Below are 18,540 nucleotides of genomic sequence, written 5' to 3'. Positions count from 1 at the left end.
TAGAAAGCAGCACTTAAATTTAGTTTTGTGGTGAGGAGAAGGTAAAAGATTCTAGACCAATCTTTCTGGAATACTTGACACTTGATCAGAATGTTGAAGGACAGGGAGGAATTTTCCAGCTGTGAGAAAGCTTTCCTGTGAGAGGGATTAGCATATACAAAGGCATGTTTGAGAAGCACCAAATGTTTGAATATGGCTGGATCATAAGGTATGTATTGGCAATGCATGGGATTAAGAGTTACAGCTAAAGATGTATGTGGAAATTCATAAAAAACAAAAACCTTTTGTATCAAAGTAGCTGGATTTGTATCCTTTAGTAAGGAACAACTGAAAGAGTTTTCAACAGGGAAGCAGTAATCTGTCAGATTTGAATTTTAAAAAGCTCTCAGGTGGCATGTGGAGAGTAGATTATAAGTAAACTCAGGCACTAGCCGGTTTGGCTCAGTGGAGAGAACGTTGGCCTGCGGACTGAGGGGTCCCAGGTTCGATTCCGGTCAAGGGCATGTGCCTTGGTTGCGGGCACATCCCCAGTAGGGGGTGTGCAGGAGGCAGCTGATCGATGTTTCTCTCTCATTGATGTTTCTAACTCTCTGTCCCTCTCCCTTCCTCTCTGTAAAGAATCAGTAAAATATATATTTTTTTAAAAAAGTAAACTCAGAGGCAGGAAGACCAGGTTACCATATAGGGATGCCAAGGTAGGATAGGGGCTAAAGAAGACAGGTTTGAGAGCTAAAGACCTAACGTGGTGACAGCTTGTATGGGGGAGAAACAGTTCTGTATAACTGGAATTTTTGATTTACCTAATTTTGTATGTAGTATATGGTACTTTATTTCTTAGGCAAGTTTAGTGGTATTGAGTAATAATCACGTGTATGTACCTTGTATTCCCAAAATTGAATTTTATTTACTACTCTAAATAATTTCATTAAGAGAATTAGTGGGGTAACTAGAACATAAAATACAATAGCAGGAAACAAACACATTGGCCCTCATTGCAGTTTAGGTTTGGGCTAGGCATTTTACTTGAATTATCTCATTTAACTAATAATAGTTCTCTGAAACAAATACTACTATTATCCCCAATTTATAGCTGAGGACATTGAGACAGAGTTAAAGTAATATAACCTTGCCCAAGGTAAACTATAGTCAGTAGCAGCATAAGGATTTTATTTCTACTCCTCACTAGCATTCTGGAATCTTTTTCCTCTCATCCCAACAGTCAAAAGAAAATCACCTTGAGACAAAAAAGTATTTTTTGTGACTTTTAGTACTTTCTTTTCAATGCTAAGTTTTATTTCAAATTTAAATTATAAAATTGGGGGAGTGGGAATGGGTGTTACTTGCCTTGTGAGAAGGAGTTCTGGGGCTTCTGAGGGAGTACCTTGTGTAGTACTGTCCACAGTAACTTTATGGGCATATTATAGTCTCATCAGATCCAAGGAAATCATCACTTTTTTCTCCTTGTCTTATCAATTCTTTCTTTGTTTAATGAATACTCTTTATTAATGACTTGTGTGTGATCCCAGCATCATGGAAGTGCTAATAAATTACCACTGTTTTTAATCAATAGCCCATGCATGATGACTATGACTTAAGACAAGAACAGCTCAACAAAGCTTCCCTTCTCTCTTCAAAGAAGTTTCTGGAAAACTTACTGGAGAAATTTAATTCCCATGTGGTAAGTTATAATTAAATTTATCTTAATGAGAGATACTATATGTTATTGAAAAGTATTGTAGAATTACAACATGGACAGTTTTTGTAAATTTTTATTTTTGTTTGTATTATAGCCCCCAACTTTGGTTAGTATTTGGTCACAGTTCAGCTTGGTCAGTAATAATACAATACTGTTTTAGGGCTTATGTCCATTCGTCTGGAAGGGATGGTTGCAAAGCTTTTAGATATTTACAATGATATTCCAAAATTTTTTCTTTTTTTTTGGTGTATGTGTTTTTCTTTAAAATATTATAAAATAAGCTGTTCTAAAAAAAATTATGCTTGATCATTGTTACTCGGTCACTGTTTAGCAGTTTTGGAAATGGGCAATCTATAACATCTTAGAAGGAACATAAACAAATTGCCCGAGTCTTGTAAGAGTTGTCAGAGATTGTTTTTAAAGTAAGTGTGTGTGTGTGTGTGTGTGTGTGTGTGTGTGTGTGTAATTCAGAGAGGAAGGGAGAGGAGGGAGAGAGGTAGAAACATCAATGATAACAGAGAATCATGGATTGGCCACCTCTTGTACACCCCCTCCGGGGATCAAGCCTCTAGCCTGGGCATGTGCCCTGACTGGAAATAGAATCGTAGCCACCTGGTTCATAGGTTGACATTCAACCACTGAGCCACACTGGCTGGGCAGAGATTGCTTTTAATACAAATTCACAATAACTTATACATGTTTGAGGAGTCTTCATTATTCTCTTGGAATTTTACTGAAGTTTATTTCCTTTTGAGATATGGTAAGCAATGGATTTGCTACATTATTAAAACAAGTACTACTTCAAATTTTGAACCGCTTGTTGAGAAATTAAATGTTTACTTCTGACATATAGAATAACAGTAAGAAACATTACTGCTAAGTTTTGAATGAAGTTATCTGTCATAGTCAAAGCAATATGTTACTTTGTTTCAGGATCATGGGACTGGTGCCCTAGTTATTAGTTCACTCTTGGACTTCCTTACTTTTGCCCTCTGTGCTCCATATAGTGAGACAACTGAAGGGCAGCAGTTTGATATGCTTTTAGAAATGGTAGCATCTAATGGAAGAACCCTCTTTAAACTCTTTCAGGTGAGAGCTGATACTTTTCTTATCAGATCAACTAATCTTAAGAGAACCCCATTTTGGGGTCAGTTTTTAAAATAATACATGTGTGTTTATATAGTAATATCGATAAATAAATGTAGCTTATTACATTATCATGTTAGGACATGATTCCACTGATTTCTTGGTATTTTATGTAGAGCTCTGTTGATGGCTTTTGATCACTATTTGCCCATCTTTTGCATATTAGGAGTTTTGAAAAACTCATTTTTTTCTATGGTAGGCCCAAAGTTCTCTTTTCTTTACAAATTCTCAAATAATAACATGACTGTTAGCAGGGCTGTTCATAAACAATTGAAAGTATTTATTACTTCATATGCTACTGTAGTATTTTTATGTATATATATATATGTGTGTGTGTGTATAAGTTTGTGATAATTTTTCTAATAACTTATATTTATTAATATCAATCTCTATTTTAGTATTATTATTTGACATTTATCATTCAAATAAGTATAATACGTACTGTTATTCAAATAAGTGTTAACTATTTCCTATGAATGTAAACTCAAATGTTTTTAGTATCTGTAAGGGTCTATATTGTAAGAATACCTTTACTAATTTTATGGCTTATATCTTTATAAAATTATGTATCTCCCTTAAGAGCAAAAACTAATACAGGGGTGGGCAAAAGTAGGTTTACAGTTGTGACTGTGAAAGTTCATTTTATTTATTAATTATTGTACTATTTATTTGTATTACAACTGTAAACCTACTTTTTCCCACTCCTGTGTGTTTGAATAAAAATATTTCATTCTGTGATGTTTTTTCCCCCTGTTACAAAGCATCCTTCCATGGCAATTATAAAGGGAGCTGGATTGGTTATGAAGGCAATAATAGAGGTAAGAGAATAGTTTTGAAATTTTAAACTTACCTGAATGTTGAATCACTATTTTAATTGAAGATGACAAAATTACCTTTAAATCTTATGGAAACATGAATTTTTCTGTATAAGGAAAGTAATTTTAAATCTCTATTCGGAAATTAGTTTAAAACAGTTGCAGGCACAATTCCCAATAATAAACTAAAAGTTTCAAATTCTTCAGTGGGTTTAGAACAAATAAAGCTTTCTTTAAAAAATATATGTATTTCTGTTCTACATTATTTTATTTTTAAAGAATTAAAAATTCAAATTCCTCCTTTTTTTTTTGAGAGTTGGTGGTGATGGTTTTGAAATCTTTACGTGTACTGAGCTTACATAGAAATCTATTAATGGGGTTAGTTTATAGCAAAATGGCATCAAATAAGAATGGTAACAAAAGTTAGTTCCTCATGCTAAAGTGCATTTGTAATTAACCTCTAAGAGACATGACATTGTCAGACACAGGATATTATTTCTCCAGTGCAGTCACTTTAACCTTCTATGATCTTTAGAAATTGAGATCATAGCTATGAATGTCTGCTTGCATACTGTTGTTTAAAGTGACATCAGTCTAAATCTATTCTTTTGTTGAGCTGTAGTAATTTGGATAAATGTAAGGGTGTTTTGCCCCTTTTATAAAAAAACTCATGGATTATATCTCATAAATATAACATGTAGCTAAATAATAAGCACAGAACTAACATACTCAAGTAGCTGTTAAAAAATTATGTAAAGATATTAAACTGGTGGAAAATTGATGTTTATTTGCATTTTTATTGTGAATATTCAACTACTGGCTAATTTTCCCTCTCTAGCTAATTGGTCCTATGCTCTTTTAGCTTCCAACGTAAGTAGCCCAGGGCAGTTAGGATCAAGAGACTAAATGGAAGTATATTCCTGACCCTACTCCACCACTATATTGACATTCATACAGAAATATTTGTTGAGTGCCAGGTATAATCAAAATGTCTACTTTGGCTTCAGTACAAGCCACACATGTCAGAGTCATAGCCAGTGACAGAGCTGATGTCTGTTTATTTACACTGAAATCTTGGCAAGTATCTTAAAATATTTTTTTCCTGATTGGAAAAGCGGTATATGATTTTTGAAGAAACATTAGGATGTTCAGAAAAAATACAAGGAACAAATAAAAATAAATCACCTGTATTTTTAGCATCCAGAGATAACTACTATTAGCATTTTGGTAAATTTCCTCTAAGACTCTATACTGTTCTAAATGATGTATGTACATACATATATGATGCATATATTTGCATATATGCTACATGGTTATTTTCCAAATGATATATGTATATAGTCATACTGTATGTATATTTATATACATACCACATATTCAGTTGTACTACGTACTTGTACCTTTTTAAGTAACGTGAGCATTTTTACTTTTCAACAGATTGCCTTCAATATAAAACTGCTTGTTTAACTTATAATTCTATGATTACCTTTGATTAGTAGTCCTATCTGTCCTGTTGCCAAAGTGAGTCCATATAAGTAAAGCAAAATCAGAATAAAAAGAATTGCACCTATATCACATAATTCTTTAAAAAAAGAAAGAAATGTATTTCCAATGAGAATGACTATGTTGTTAATAACAAAAACAAGCCAGGCTTGCAGATGCCTTTCATAGAAAGATGCCTTTCATAGTTACCTCTTCCCTTTGTTGGCTGTTACATACTCAGGGAATGAACCTAATTTTAATATTAAATTAAGTAAAGCATAATTTATAAGATAAATTTGTCTAGAAACATTTAAACCTCATTCCAAAGGCAACTGATATTTTTAAAATTACTTGTACTACTCATCTGTGTTATTTCTGGGTAATTGAAGTTGCATTTTTTATTTTTGTATACTGATTGATTATTTTATCTAGAAATAATTAGTTTTATAAAATTAGGAAAGATTTCTTCAGATTGATGCTTTAGGGATCATTTTACCCTTTCTCCAAAGGAAGGTGACAAAGAAATTGCTACAAAAATGCAAGAGCTTGCCCTCAGTGAAGGTGCCTTACCTCGACACTTGCATACTGCGATGTTTACAATAAGCTCAGATCAAAGGATGCTTACAAATAGGTAGGTTAAATTTAATTTGCTGTAAATTAACTTGCTGTTTAGAGAGTGGATTCAGATATATTTCATAAAACAAACAGAGTGTTTGGATTACACAAATGTTTTTCTTTTGATTCACCTTCTTCTCCTTTTCCTTTCCTTATAGAAGGATTGTACCCAAATGATCATTGTTTCTGGCCCTGATAACGTGGGAGGAAATAATGAAATGTATCCCCCCCCCCCCTATCGTATATTATCAGGCTTTACACCCATAATCCAGGACTAGAACATTGGAAAGAAATTAGAACCACATGCCCAGGCTTTTTCTTCTTGTACTTGTATCTGGCTACCCTGAATGCAGGTGATCCTGTATAAAAACCTCACATAATCCATTTTTCAATATCTTTGGTCAGTTAGGTACTCTACTTTAAGAATTAAAAAAACCCTTAATATCTAACCAGCCTAACATAGCGAAATCCTAAATCTCTTGTAAAAATTTTCCCTTTGGCAAATCATCATTTTCATAAGTATTCAAATATAAAGAAACATAAATATTTGTTTACTCCATGCTATATAAATTCCAACCCTTTAAAACTTTATGGATTCCTAACATGTGACACTTTCAGATATAAATATTTTAATCATGTTTTTTTACTTTTTACATAATAAATTGCTGACTTATGTTTACTTTATACTATATATTTCCTTTGTCACCCATGTCCAATTATTGAATGCCTTAGTATGCTGCCTTGCCAATAGTCTTCTGCTTTTATACTATTATGAGAAGCTATCTGCATCCCTCACTTGTATATGTTAGCCATAAAAGTAGTCTTCTGTGTTGCCTGAGAGGACAAAGAGATATAAAAGGAAGGTCTTTCCTTGGTATATTGCCTCTGTTAGCATTGCTAGACACCATCTTTCATTACAATAGACTATTCGATGTCTTATTTCATTAAACACTTACGTTAGATGCTTGCTTGTTGTGTTCCTCTTTATTGTAGTTAATCAGTTACATTTATTTCCTACTGTGATTAATCACTGTATTGAAGAGCTGTCAAATTATTATAAAAATAGCACTTTTCATTTTGCATTGCTTTTGCAATCTTTTACAAATTGCTATTATAAAATGTTATCTCTTATCCCTAATTAAAGCCTTTTTAGGAATTAATTGATATGATACCTACCAAATACCAGTGAAGGAAATTACAATTATAATTACTTCACTATATTAGCTTTCAAATAGGCACAGAAATGAATAGTTTCAGTAATGTTCAGTTTTTTGGTGACAGAACAAAATTTTCCTATTAAACTTTTTTCTTCTGGGAAAGTAACATGTATACATACATACATATGACTGTAGGTGATTATTTGGTTATTTTCCTCACAGATTTTATTCCCATTCTGATAGTAAATGGCATGTGAATCCTGCCAAAGCAGAAGGGTCAACAGTGAATAAAATATACTCCCTGCTCATGAGGAGCTTCTAGCCTAGGAGACAAAAGTCATCATGAGGATTAAGATAAATAAATGTCTAAGTCATAAAGTCAACGTGGATCTAGATGTTCACTTTGAACCAAAATACACTTTTTAGTTCAAGAGGGATGAGTAGGATAATCTGCTCTAAGAGCTTTAAGTCTTTGTCCAAACTCCAAAACCAAAAATATTTGCTATCTCTGACCTTGCCAAGAAGGTTATATTTGAACATAGGTGTAGAATTTTGTTCCTGTTCAGAATCAGAGAAGGCTAGAGTACTAGGATCACTATGTCTGGACTTTTATGCAAACTAATTGTATATCAAGGCTAACATATTTTTTAAATCTATTTCAAGACTTGTACAAACTAATTGTATCAAATCTAATTTTTTTGCTTTTATCTTTAAATGAGGTAAGAACCTACTTCATGTTCAGGTCCATTGAAAATTAGTGTGTTTATCAGGGAAGCATTTTTATTTCGAGAAAATTCCAAAACATTAGCAATATTTGCATTACTATTTCATAGCTCCAAATTAAAATATTACTTTTTAATATTCAACATCAGAATGATTATTTTACTGTAGTCATATTTCTTATGTGATATTTTGTTTTTAAAAATTCCTTTCTGTTCTAGCTGAGATAAAGCAGCAAACCTTTCTCAACGTCTGCTTTTTTCAGACAGCTAAGTAGACATTTAGTGGGCCTCTGGACAGCTGAAAATGTAACTGCAACAAACTTGTTGAAGCGCATTTTGGTAAGTCAGTTGAATAACTGGGAAGATTTATATATTCTTGCCCAGTAAAATTTCATTGATAAGTTATTTATATTTTTCAAGGGGTTTTTTAAAGTCTGCTTTTAATTTAAAGGATACTTATCATAGGAGTTGCCTTATAATAAATGCTACCCTCAAAAACGAAATCATAGTATTTATTTGGGTTTTGAAGGCTACATTTTCTTTTGTGCAGTTGTTTTGAAAATAGATTATGTCTTGTTTTTGTTTGTTGTTTTTAGCCTCCAGGCTTGCTGGCATACTTGGACAGCTCAGATTCAGTTCCTGAGAGGGATGCTGATCGGATGCATGTTAGAGATAATGTGAAAATAGCAATGGTAAATATAATCGTCCTAAGTATTTTTTTAGAATGAAAGAGTACTTTCGTCAAAAAAATTGAGAAATAAACAAATTTACTAACTTGAATAGTAGTATTTTTAGTAGTATTTGAAAAAAAAAAATTAACAGCTTTATTGAGATAAAATTTACATCCCCCAAATTCACCTGTTATAAGTGTACAATTTAATAATTTTTATTATATTTACAGAGTTGTGCACCTATCACCATAACTAATCTTATGAATAGTAATAATTTTGTATATTTTGTTTCTCTAATTGAGCTGATTGTCACGTTTTTAGAAATGATTTTTTAAAAAAATGTCAAGGAGGGGGAAGGAGACATATGTAATACTCTTTGTAATACTTTAAGCAATAAAACAAAAGTAAAAAATAAAAAAAAATTCAAATGTGTAATGTTATGTTTTGCATATAATTGATAAATGTTGTTGGTGAAAGGGGCCAACACTGAAAAAGTTAATTTAATTCAGATTTTTTTCTTGCAGAGCTATTTTAATTATTAAGGTTAGGGTGTCTGAGAATATTCCTTAACATGTTTTAAGATATTTTGTTTCTTACTGTCTTTTGTGTCTGTTTTTTTCTGTACTCACCAAATTTCTCTGCACCCACCCCCCAATTACATGTTGCCATTTCTCTAAAAGGAATCATCTTGAAAACTAAGTAGAAGGTTAAGATTTCTTTAACAAAAAGTATAATTTATTGCAGAAATTGTCTTTTCACTGAGCCCTAACATTCAGTATTTAATCATGTAAAATAGTGTGAATCAGCTTTAGTTACATTTTTATAATAAATTTGCAAACAGGACTGTAATGGATTTCAACATTATTTTACAGGATCAGTATGGAAAATTTAATAAAGTTCCAGAGTGGCAAAGACTAGCTGGAAAAGCTGCTAAAGAAGTTGAAAAATTTGCCAAAGAAAAAGTGGATCTTGTGTTGATGCATTGGAGAGATAGAATGGGTATTTCTCAAAAAGAGGTAAAAAGAAAATTTGCTTCCAAAGTTCCAGCACTTCTGTATATTCTAGGTTCACTGTAGCTTTGCTGCTCACTGAGATGGCGGTCAGATATTTGTGACTGAGCACTTGAAGAAATGTTGCCTAATTCTGATTCATAGATGTGAATTTTTCTTAATTCATAGTTTTCTGAATCAATGATTAGGGTTTTAGTTAGGTATTTAATATGAAATTTAATATAAACTTTTATTCTTAATTTTCTTCCATAACTTTGAGTTTCTATACTTTTTTCCTTTATATACATCTGTTTCCTTCTTTCTCTAAACTCTGTTTTGTAGCTATAAAAATAAAGTTGCCCTTCCTGTTTATTTTTTTAATGATTTCAGAGAGGTAGGGAGAGGAAGAGAAAGATAGAAACATCAATGATGAGAGAGAACCATTGATCAATTGCCTACTGCACGACCCACATTAGGGATCAAGCCCACAACCTGGGCATATGCCCTGACTGGGAATCAAACCATGACCTTCTGGTTCATAGGTCAACATTCAACCACTGAGCCATGCCATCTGGGCCTGTTTAGCTTTTTAAAAAATAAAAGAAATTACATACAATAAAAGTAGCTATTATTATTATTATTTTACTGATTTTAGAGAGGGAGGAATAGAGAGAAACATTGATGTGAGAGAGACATTGATTGGTTGCCTCTGGTATGCGCCCCGAATAGGGGTCAAACCCACAACCTTGGTATATGTTAACTGACTGGGAATCAAACCTGTGACATTCCGCACAATGCTCCAACTAATTGAGCCATACCAGCCAGTGCTCCTGTTTAGCTATTTAATTCAGAGCTAGCCAGACTAGTGTTTTAGAAATGGGATGCACATTTTTTTGTGTTTGTTTCTTTGTGTGTGTTTTTTTAATCTTCACCTAAGGATATTTTTCCATTGATTTATAGAATGGAAGGGAGGGGGAGAGACACAGAGAGAAACATCGATGTGAGAGAGACATTGCAGGGCGGGATGCACATTTTTAAAGTAAATTTTCTGTGTACTTGAAATTTTCAATATTAGATTCTCAAATCAAGGTCAGATGTTAGTCTAATTTTTAGTCAGTTTTAGTCTAATTTTTCAGTATGTATTATGTGCTGCAGAACCTAATTCAGTAGTGTCCATTCTTCTATTGAGGATAGAATGTGCAGTGGTTAAGAATGATTTAAGGTGTCTTCCTGTAAAAATTGACTTGATCTTATGGTATTTGTTGATCACAGTTAAATTTTTTTCCTTTAACCATCTCTTTATTTATGGTAGCTGTTTCCTTATTCAAGGAAAGTAATAGAAATATCTTTCTAAAACAAGTTTTTTATGAATTTTCAGAACATCTAAACATAATGCATCAGGTGCAATAGAACAAATATTAGAGTGTTGTCTGTCTATATGAAATTGAGACCAAAGCAAAGTTCTCTAGAACTTGAGCATAATTGGTTAATGCTAATTTGTATGAGTGACATATACAATATAAAGAGTTATTAGACAGGCTTTCAAATGCCTAGGAATTCTGAACTTTGAATTGATTAACCTACATCTTAGCCTGGTTTTGTCTCTTATTAACCCTTATAGCAAATTAGGAGTTTTCAGAACCTTACTTTCCTCTTTCATAAAATCAGATAATAATACCTCCCTTTTCTATCCTACAGGGTTGATTTGATGTACAAGCAAGATAATAAAAGCACTAGATAGGGTGGGGCAAGAGAGTAGGGTTACAGTTGTTCATATGGAAAATAATATAATAAAAAATACAAGAATAAGCTATTTTGTGTACTCACAACTGTAAATCTGCTTTAGCAGTTATTAAAAATTACAAACTGTGGCTTTAGGTGGTTAAACTCATTTCTAAAATAATGTTTTTTAAGCTGTTGGATATAATTATACTGAAAATAAGTTTTTAGCATCAGATTTCATATGTCACATTTATCCAGCCTAAGCTTGAATCCAAAGCTAGCTTGCTTGCTCTCTCTCTCTCTCTCTCTCTCTCTCTTTCCTTCCTCCCTCCCTCCCTCCCTCCCTCCCTTCCTTCAAACTATAAGAGAAAGTTTATTTAGAAAGTCAGGTAGAAGAAGGGAGTGGTAGAAGAAATGGGTTCAGGAGAAGAGTTACAGAGGTAAAAGAAAGAGGCCCTTTAGAGCTTAGGACACAGAAAGGTAAAGGTAATCGGTCCTGAGGGAAGAGGGGACAGGAAAGATTCGGGCCTGCTCCCCCGAGGGAGAGTGCTCTAAAGCTGTTGAAGTTAGAAATGTGGATAACATCTGTTATTAAAAGACAACAATTCAGCGGGAATTTATTTTTAATATCAATAATGTTTAATTGGTTGTTGGTTTCATTTACACGGGGTATTATCTAAAATGTTGAGCAAATAATGACACCAAATAGACAAATGTTAATCAAGAAATTATTTTGGTAGCATACTAATTATTTCTGCCAGAATACTGTTTTTCAACATTAATATTTTAATAAAATAATAACCTTTGTGACTGTTTTATTCGTAAATATTAACACCACATATTGGAATGATCTTATGCCTTAGCTAAAGTCTGAAATTAACCATTGGCAAGATTAACTGGCAAATCTTTGAAATTAACTACATTTCATCAGGATGTTTATGAAGTAATTTCCATATATAGCTAATGTTTTGGTTGGATTAATAACCTTTGGTTTATATAAAAATTACTTTTTACGTATTTATGTGATTTGTTTTTCGTTTTGGGATTTGTTTAGCTATTTGGGGCTTAGACTTAATAAGCCTAAGTCTCTGAATCAGTCAGCCCAGGATTTGGAGAGCTATTTATCTTTTTGGTATAGCATTTACATTTTCATTACTCTAGACTCCTAGCTTATTGTCCTGAAAATTGAAGAAAGTACTTCTTAGTTAAGATTTTAAGGAAAGATTTGTCATTAATTGAGTACAAATTTTATTCAAGTTCACCTTACATTACTTTTCAAGATAGTACATAGAATTAAAATTTGTAGAAAACATTTTCTGTTATAGTTAATAGGTTTTATATTTCAAAGAGCATTTACTTTTTAAAATGTACTGCTCATTTTACCTTTATTCTCTCTATATCATCTAGTCTCTTTATTTTATATAATTTGCCACTTATTTAATGAAGTTATAGATTTTCATGTTTTAATCAATACTACTTCCACTTTTTGTTTCTGTCACATTGAAGATAAAATTTTCATGTCTGAAATACATATAGGTTTTACTTGGAATAGAGATTTTTAACCTGCAGTCCATGTATAGACTTCAAGAAATCTTTAAAATCTTCCACTTCAGTTGTAAACCTTACATACGTTTTTTGTTTTTTTTCTGGAATGGTGGCCAAAGCTTTTTGTGAAATTTTAAATGGGTTTATAACTGCCTAAAATTTGAGTCTGAGAAGCAGCTGGGCCTTTTTTTCTGTCTTAAAATGAAGGTGGTGTATATTGATGACATACTTGTAAAATTTGTATATAGCTTAGCAGATATAGGCTCACTCTATTTTCTTTAAAAAATTTTTATTTTTTCCTTTTTACAATTAAATTCAGGACAGAAACAATATGGTGAGTTTTAAGTTCCTGCTACATGTGTGAAATTCATATCTGTCTGGCATGTGGAATTGTCTTTGATATTCTTTGTCTAATAAATTAAATTCAAGTCTCACTTCACATGTGTCTGGATATAGATACTTATTTCTTGTCCACTAGTTATTTTAATTTGATCTTGCTCTTCTTGACTTTGGTAGCCGTTTCATGACCTGTAATCTTTTTCTTTCATTATTTTCCCATGGCTTCTGTATTAACTGCATGTAAATGTTTAAAACAAATCACTGTTTTGGCTATTACAAATTTTATTAGTCATCACTATAAATTTTAACGAAGTTTGGTGTTGAAACAATGAGTTTAGACTACATGAAAATATTTCAGTAACACTATAGAAGTATATGCTGACAAAGTATTATATTGTAATAAATCTAATATTCTATGCTCATATTTTATAGATTTTATTTCAGTAGTTTTGTTTCTGCCAAAATTTGATGGAGGAAATATTTCTTACCACTTACAAAGTGATGATCTTTTGATTGAGCCTACTTGGTAGCCCCAGATTGAGCACTATGAAGTTTCTTTCTTTTCCAGAATGTAAACCAAAAGCCAGTAGTTCTTCGAAAGAGAAGACAAAGAATAAAAATAGAAGCAAATTGGGATCTCTTCTATTATAGGTAAACCAAAGGCCTTTTTTTTTTTCAACGTAGATTAAGTTTGGCATTTCCATTAGAAAAGAATCATGACATATCTTTTTTGTTGTTGTTGTTTTTTTATTTGTTTGGAACTAGTGCTTTATGCCACAGGTATTTTTATGCTATTGAGGTCAGGAACTATAACCACTAAGATTGGTATGACCTTTTAATGATGCTTCAGTAAAATTAAAGCCTTTTATAGAATGTTGGTAGACTAAAGAGCCTAAGTTATTTTTAAATGTTTAGTAAGGTTTATAGATGGTTACTTTAAAACACTATTATGGTTTAGAAATAACTGCTTAATAACTTGAAGCCTTGTTGAGAATGGAGTCTTAAAAGAGGTGAATGATGGAAACATAAGGAGTCTTAATAGAAAATGAGTATCCATGTTAGCTTACATGATATACTTTTACAGCTTTTCTAACATGGTAACCCCGTCTTATTCTCATCTTTCCCCCCCCCCCCAGCACACACATACACACACAAAAGGACTCTTTGAAAAAAACATTTTGGGGAGTTTGCAAACCTTTTTTGAGATAACTCATAGTATTCAGTCTGGAAGATGACCTATTGATTATACTTTGGCTAAAAGAAGAAAATATGGGCTTTGAAAACTTCCCAAAGTACTTTTAAAATACTAGAGACCCACTGCACGAATTTCATGCACTGGGTGTGTGTGTGGGGTCCCCTCAGACTGGCCTGCACCCTCTTGCACTCTGGGAGGCCTCGGGGGATGTCCAACTGAGGGGCCTGAGCTGTCAGTTGGACATCCTTAGTGCTGCTGCGGAGGCGGGAGATGACCCCGCCACCGCAGCTGTGCTTGCCAGCCATGAGCCCAGTTTCTGTGGGAGCACACTGACCACCAAGGGGCAGCTCCTGCGTTGAGCGTCTGCCCCCCCTGGTGGTCAGTGCACATCATAGTGACCAGTCTTTCTGCCATTCAGTCGATTAGCCTTTTATTATATGGGATAGTATGGCCTTAAGAATATGCCTTGCTTTTCTTCCTTAGGAATCCCTCAATTGTGTGCCCCCTAGAATTCCCTTAGAACTCTGATGCCAGGCTTGCTAGGAGGATTACAGACTGAAAATGAATGGATATGAAGCCTATTCATCCCCAGTTCGGACTGTGTCCAAATTTATTACAGTGGTTAAATTATTCCAGAAATAAAAGGAAGATACGTGGAAAATATCAATCAGAGCTTGGCAATTTATCAGTATTCTTTCTTAGGTAGTTTATATGGTTCTAATGTAGAATGTTGCTCATCCCACACACTTCACACCCAATAAGCCAGAAATTATCTTCCCCAACTTCAAATTTGATATCTAAATATTTTCTGTCTGGAATTTATATTAGCAATATATATATTGAGATTGAAATATCAGTTTTTTTATTTTGAAATTCACACATTTATTTTATAGTATGAGTTCAGTCCCCCCCCCCCCAACATTTTACTATGAAAACTTTCAAACATGTAGAAAGGGTGAAGTAATTTTACAGTGAATAGCTGTATATCTGTCATCAGAATTCTACCATAACATTTTAGTATACTTACTTTACAGAATTTTTATTTTATTTATACTTGCTAAAGTTTAGTAGTTGTACTGTTTTCTTCATTATTATAAGATGTAATAAGGGATATTTATAGATTTTTGTTTCATGCTTATTGTTTCCTTCTGATTATATATATATGTCTAGGTTTGGTCAGGACCACGCCAAATCAAACCTAATTTGGAATTTCAAAACACGAGAAGAATTGAGAGATAGTCTTGAATCTGAAATGAGAGCATTTAATATTGATAGAGAGCTTGGTAGTACCAGTGTGATTGCCTGGAACCACCATGAATTTGAGGTAAAGTTTAATATTTATAGCATATTAATGTTTTTAATAAGCATGTATTATTTTGGGAGTGTTATAAGTTTATAGTTATATAACATATATCCTTACCTTTCTCTCTTAATTTTATGGAAGAAACTTTGGAAAACTTTAATCTTTGCATGAGACAAAAAATAAATAAAAAATTTTGTTCAGTAAGTCGGCTTTTTACCTGAGAATCGTGTAGCAGTTTTAATAAATTTGATGCTATGCATTCTAGATCTGTTCTTCGCTTGGTTTCTTTTTTCCCCCTTTAGATTCTTTCTCCATGGAAACATCACCTGTTCTCCTTGTTCTTTATAGCTTGTTTAATTAATTTTTTGGTAATTTGATTCTGAATGTGACCACATTTTGCTATTCTATTAAAATATTGATGTGAGAAATGACAAAACAAGAAGAAGAAATCTGGTGGTAGATAATTTTGTGTGCATGTGTATAATGTAAACTCTTATTACAATTGTAAATTAGAGCATGCTCATGACCATTTGGTCTTTGATCTTTAACCTAACTGCATTTCAAAAACATGGAATGATTTTATTTTGCTCATTTTCTCCTCCTTGAAAGACTTTCTTTACTTTGGTTTTGGGAATCTATATTCTCTTGGATTTTCTCCTCCTTCACTGGCCACTCCTTATTTGCTCATTTTCCCTATTTTTCCAACTGCTAAATGTTTATTGGCCCCAAAGGATCAGTTCATGGACCTTTTTTCATGTATAATCATTGCTTCAGTGATCCCATCCATTCTCGTGGCTTGAAATGTTTTGTTTTGTTTTTTTAATATGTTTTTATTGATTTTTAGAGGGAGTAAGAGGGAAAGGGATAGAGAGATAGAAGCATTGATGAGACAGGAACATCAACGATTGGCTGCCTCCTGCATTCCCCAACTGGGGATTGAGCCCGCAACCTGGTCTTGTGCCCAGGCTAGGAATCAAACCAACTTGTTCTTGGGTCGAAGCTCAACCTTAGAGCCAGACCAGCTGGGCTGAAATTTTTTTATTTACTGGTGGCTTTCTTATTTTTATCTCCTGCTGCTACTTTCTTTCCTAGGTTTCATACTTTTATCCTGTAATTGGATATTTAACAAGCATCTAGAACTTAGCTCTTGTTCTTTCCCTAAATCTACTTCTCTTGCACTTTTTCTGATCTTGTATAATGTTGCTTCTCATTATTTTTCTGGTCAAACTCTTGAAATAATTTCTTTTATATCCCAAATCCAACTTGTCAGCAAATCCTATTCAATGTACCTTCAAAATTTATCCAGAAACCAACTCTCTTCTCTGGGATTTTAGCAATCTTTACTTCTACCCCTATCTCCCTACAATTCATTATCAACATAGCAGTGGTGTGATCTTGTTCAAATGTAAGTAGATCATGTCACTTCTGTGCTCAAAGCCCTCTGGTGCTCCTATGGCTACCCATCTCACTTAGTAAAAATCTGGGTCTTTAAAATGACCTACAAGACAGGATCTGTGTAACCCCGAACCCCAAGCATTGTTTCTTTGATCTTACCTCCTACTGCTCACCCTTTCACTCTTTCTCCAGTCACAATGGCTTCCCTGAAAAACACCAAATTGATGTTCTTGACTCAGGAGTTTTCTACTTGCTGCTCCTCTGCATAGAACATTTTTTTCACTGGATAGCTGACATCATTAGTGGTCCTTCCCTGGCCACTCTACTTAACACACACACACACACACACACACACACACACAAATTCTCTCTATCCCCTTTCCTTGCTTTTTTTCATTCTATAGCACTTATCACCAACTATTCTATATTCTACTTTTTTATCTACTCCTGTAAGGATGGAAATTCTTATGTTTGTTTGTTTGTTGTATCCCTGATGACTAGAACAGTGCATGGCACACACAGTATATGCTTAATAATTAGAAGTTGAATGAATTGAATGCTCAGAATGTGTAGAAAGAAAGTGAAATGGATGTACATTATATATTTGATTAAGTATAGCTTATATTTTTAGAAGTCAGTTATTTTAGGTTTTGGAAAAATAATTTTGATAATCGGGTCAGGTAATTCCTTTTTACAGTTGCTTGCAAATATATTTTTTTAAATTGATCTCAGGGAGAGGAAAGGAGTGGGAGAGAGAATCATGGATCAGCTGCCTCTTGCATGCCCCCTACTAGGGATTGAGCCTCCAACCCAGGCATGTGCTTGACTGGGAATCGAACCATGACCTCCTGGTTCATGGGTCGATGCTCAACCACTAAGCCACATCAGCTGGGCTACGTTCAAGTCTTTTTTTGAGACTAGTGACCCGCTGCACGGATTTGTGCACATTAAAAGGAAATTAATTAGAAGGTGGCTGGTGGGAAGGGACTGGGTGAGATGGGCCGGACAACCCTGGAGCCAACCTCCTGTGGTCCCTCCCCGACTGGCCGCACCTGGGGAGGCACTGTGGCTCGAAGGGCATTTGCGGAGTGAGTGGGGGCCCTCCGGCAGGGGGGTCCCTTGGCCTGGCCTGCAGGGATTGGGCTGAAACTAGCTCTCCAACATCCCCCAAGGAGTCCTGGAGTGCAAGAGGGAACTCTTCAAAGTTGCTGTTGTACAGGGTGTGGAATGCAAATGCAAGTGTGCAGTAAACCAGATTCGGGGCCAACAGTGCCCCAGCAACAACATAACCCACGGCTGAAGGTGGAATCGCGCAGCCCTGTGAGGAATCGGGCTCCCTCCTCTCTGGTTTTAGGGTGCACACTCGAGAACTGCTGCTACCAAGTCACTGCAGCTCAGCAGCTCGTGCGTTGAGCATCTGCCCCCTGGTGGTCAGTGCGCATCATAGCTACCGGTCCGACAGACACTTAGCCTTTTATATATCTACTAGAGGCCCAATGAACAAAATTCGTGCAAGGAGCTTGGCCCTCGAAGTCGCCTCCGCCCTTGCAGCCCCAGCTTCGTCCGGAAGGTCGTCCGGTCTGATTAGCATGCTACGCTTTTATTATATATCTATACTAATAAAAGGGTAATATGCTAATTAGACTGGGAGACCTTCTGGACAAAGCCATGGTGGCAGGGCCAAGGCAGAGGTGGTTAGGGGCAATTAGGCCAGCAGGGGGGGGCAGTTGGGGGAGAGCAGGCTGGTA

General features: G+C 34.4%; 1 protein-coding gene across 4 annotated transcripts in view; it reads left to right on the top strand.

Moving 5' to 3' along the window:
• The window catches only part of DNAJC13 (DnaJ (Hsp40) homolog, subfamily C, member 13), a 113,947-nt gene that overhangs the window by 40,372 nt on the left and 55,035 nt on the right, over positions 1–18,540 (top strand). For 3 of the 4 annotated variants that reach the window (XR_313441.2, XM_014537526.1, XM_005863579.2), the window contains 10 exons: positions 1,571–1,678; positions 2,630–2,785; positions 3,604–3,660; positions 5,649–5,770; positions 7,897–7,972; positions 8,230–8,325; positions 9,177–9,320; positions 12,880–12,894; positions 13,468–13,550; positions 15,265–15,418. Coding sequence is in view for 3 of the 4 variants with exons in the window: in XM_014537526.1 (XP_014393012.1) it covers positions 1,571–1,678; positions 2,630–2,785; positions 3,604–3,660; positions 5,649–5,770; positions 7,897–7,972; positions 8,230–8,325; positions 9,177–9,320; positions 12,880–12,894; positions 13,468–13,550; positions 15,265–15,418 (1,011 nt within the window). In the remaining variant the exon portion in view is untranslated. The remainder of the gene's footprint in view (positions 1–1,570; positions 1,679–2,629; positions 2,786–3,603; positions 3,661–5,648; positions 5,771–7,896; positions 7,973–8,229; positions 8,326–9,176; positions 9,321–12,879; positions 12,895–13,467; positions 13,551–15,264; positions 15,419–18,540) is intronic. The other variant, XM_005863580.2, reaches the window with a different exon arrangement.

Source organism: Myotis brandtii, unplaced genomic scaffold (genome assembly GCF_000412655.1).
Source record: "Myotis brandtii unplaced genomic scaffold, ASM41265v1 scaffold18, whole genome shotgun sequence".
NCBI lineage: Eukaryota > Metazoa > Chordata > Mammalia > Chiroptera > Vespertilionidae > Myotis > Myotis brandtii.
Note: the sequence above shows the minus strand (reverse complement) of the source record. Positions and strands in the feature narration are given on the sequence as shown.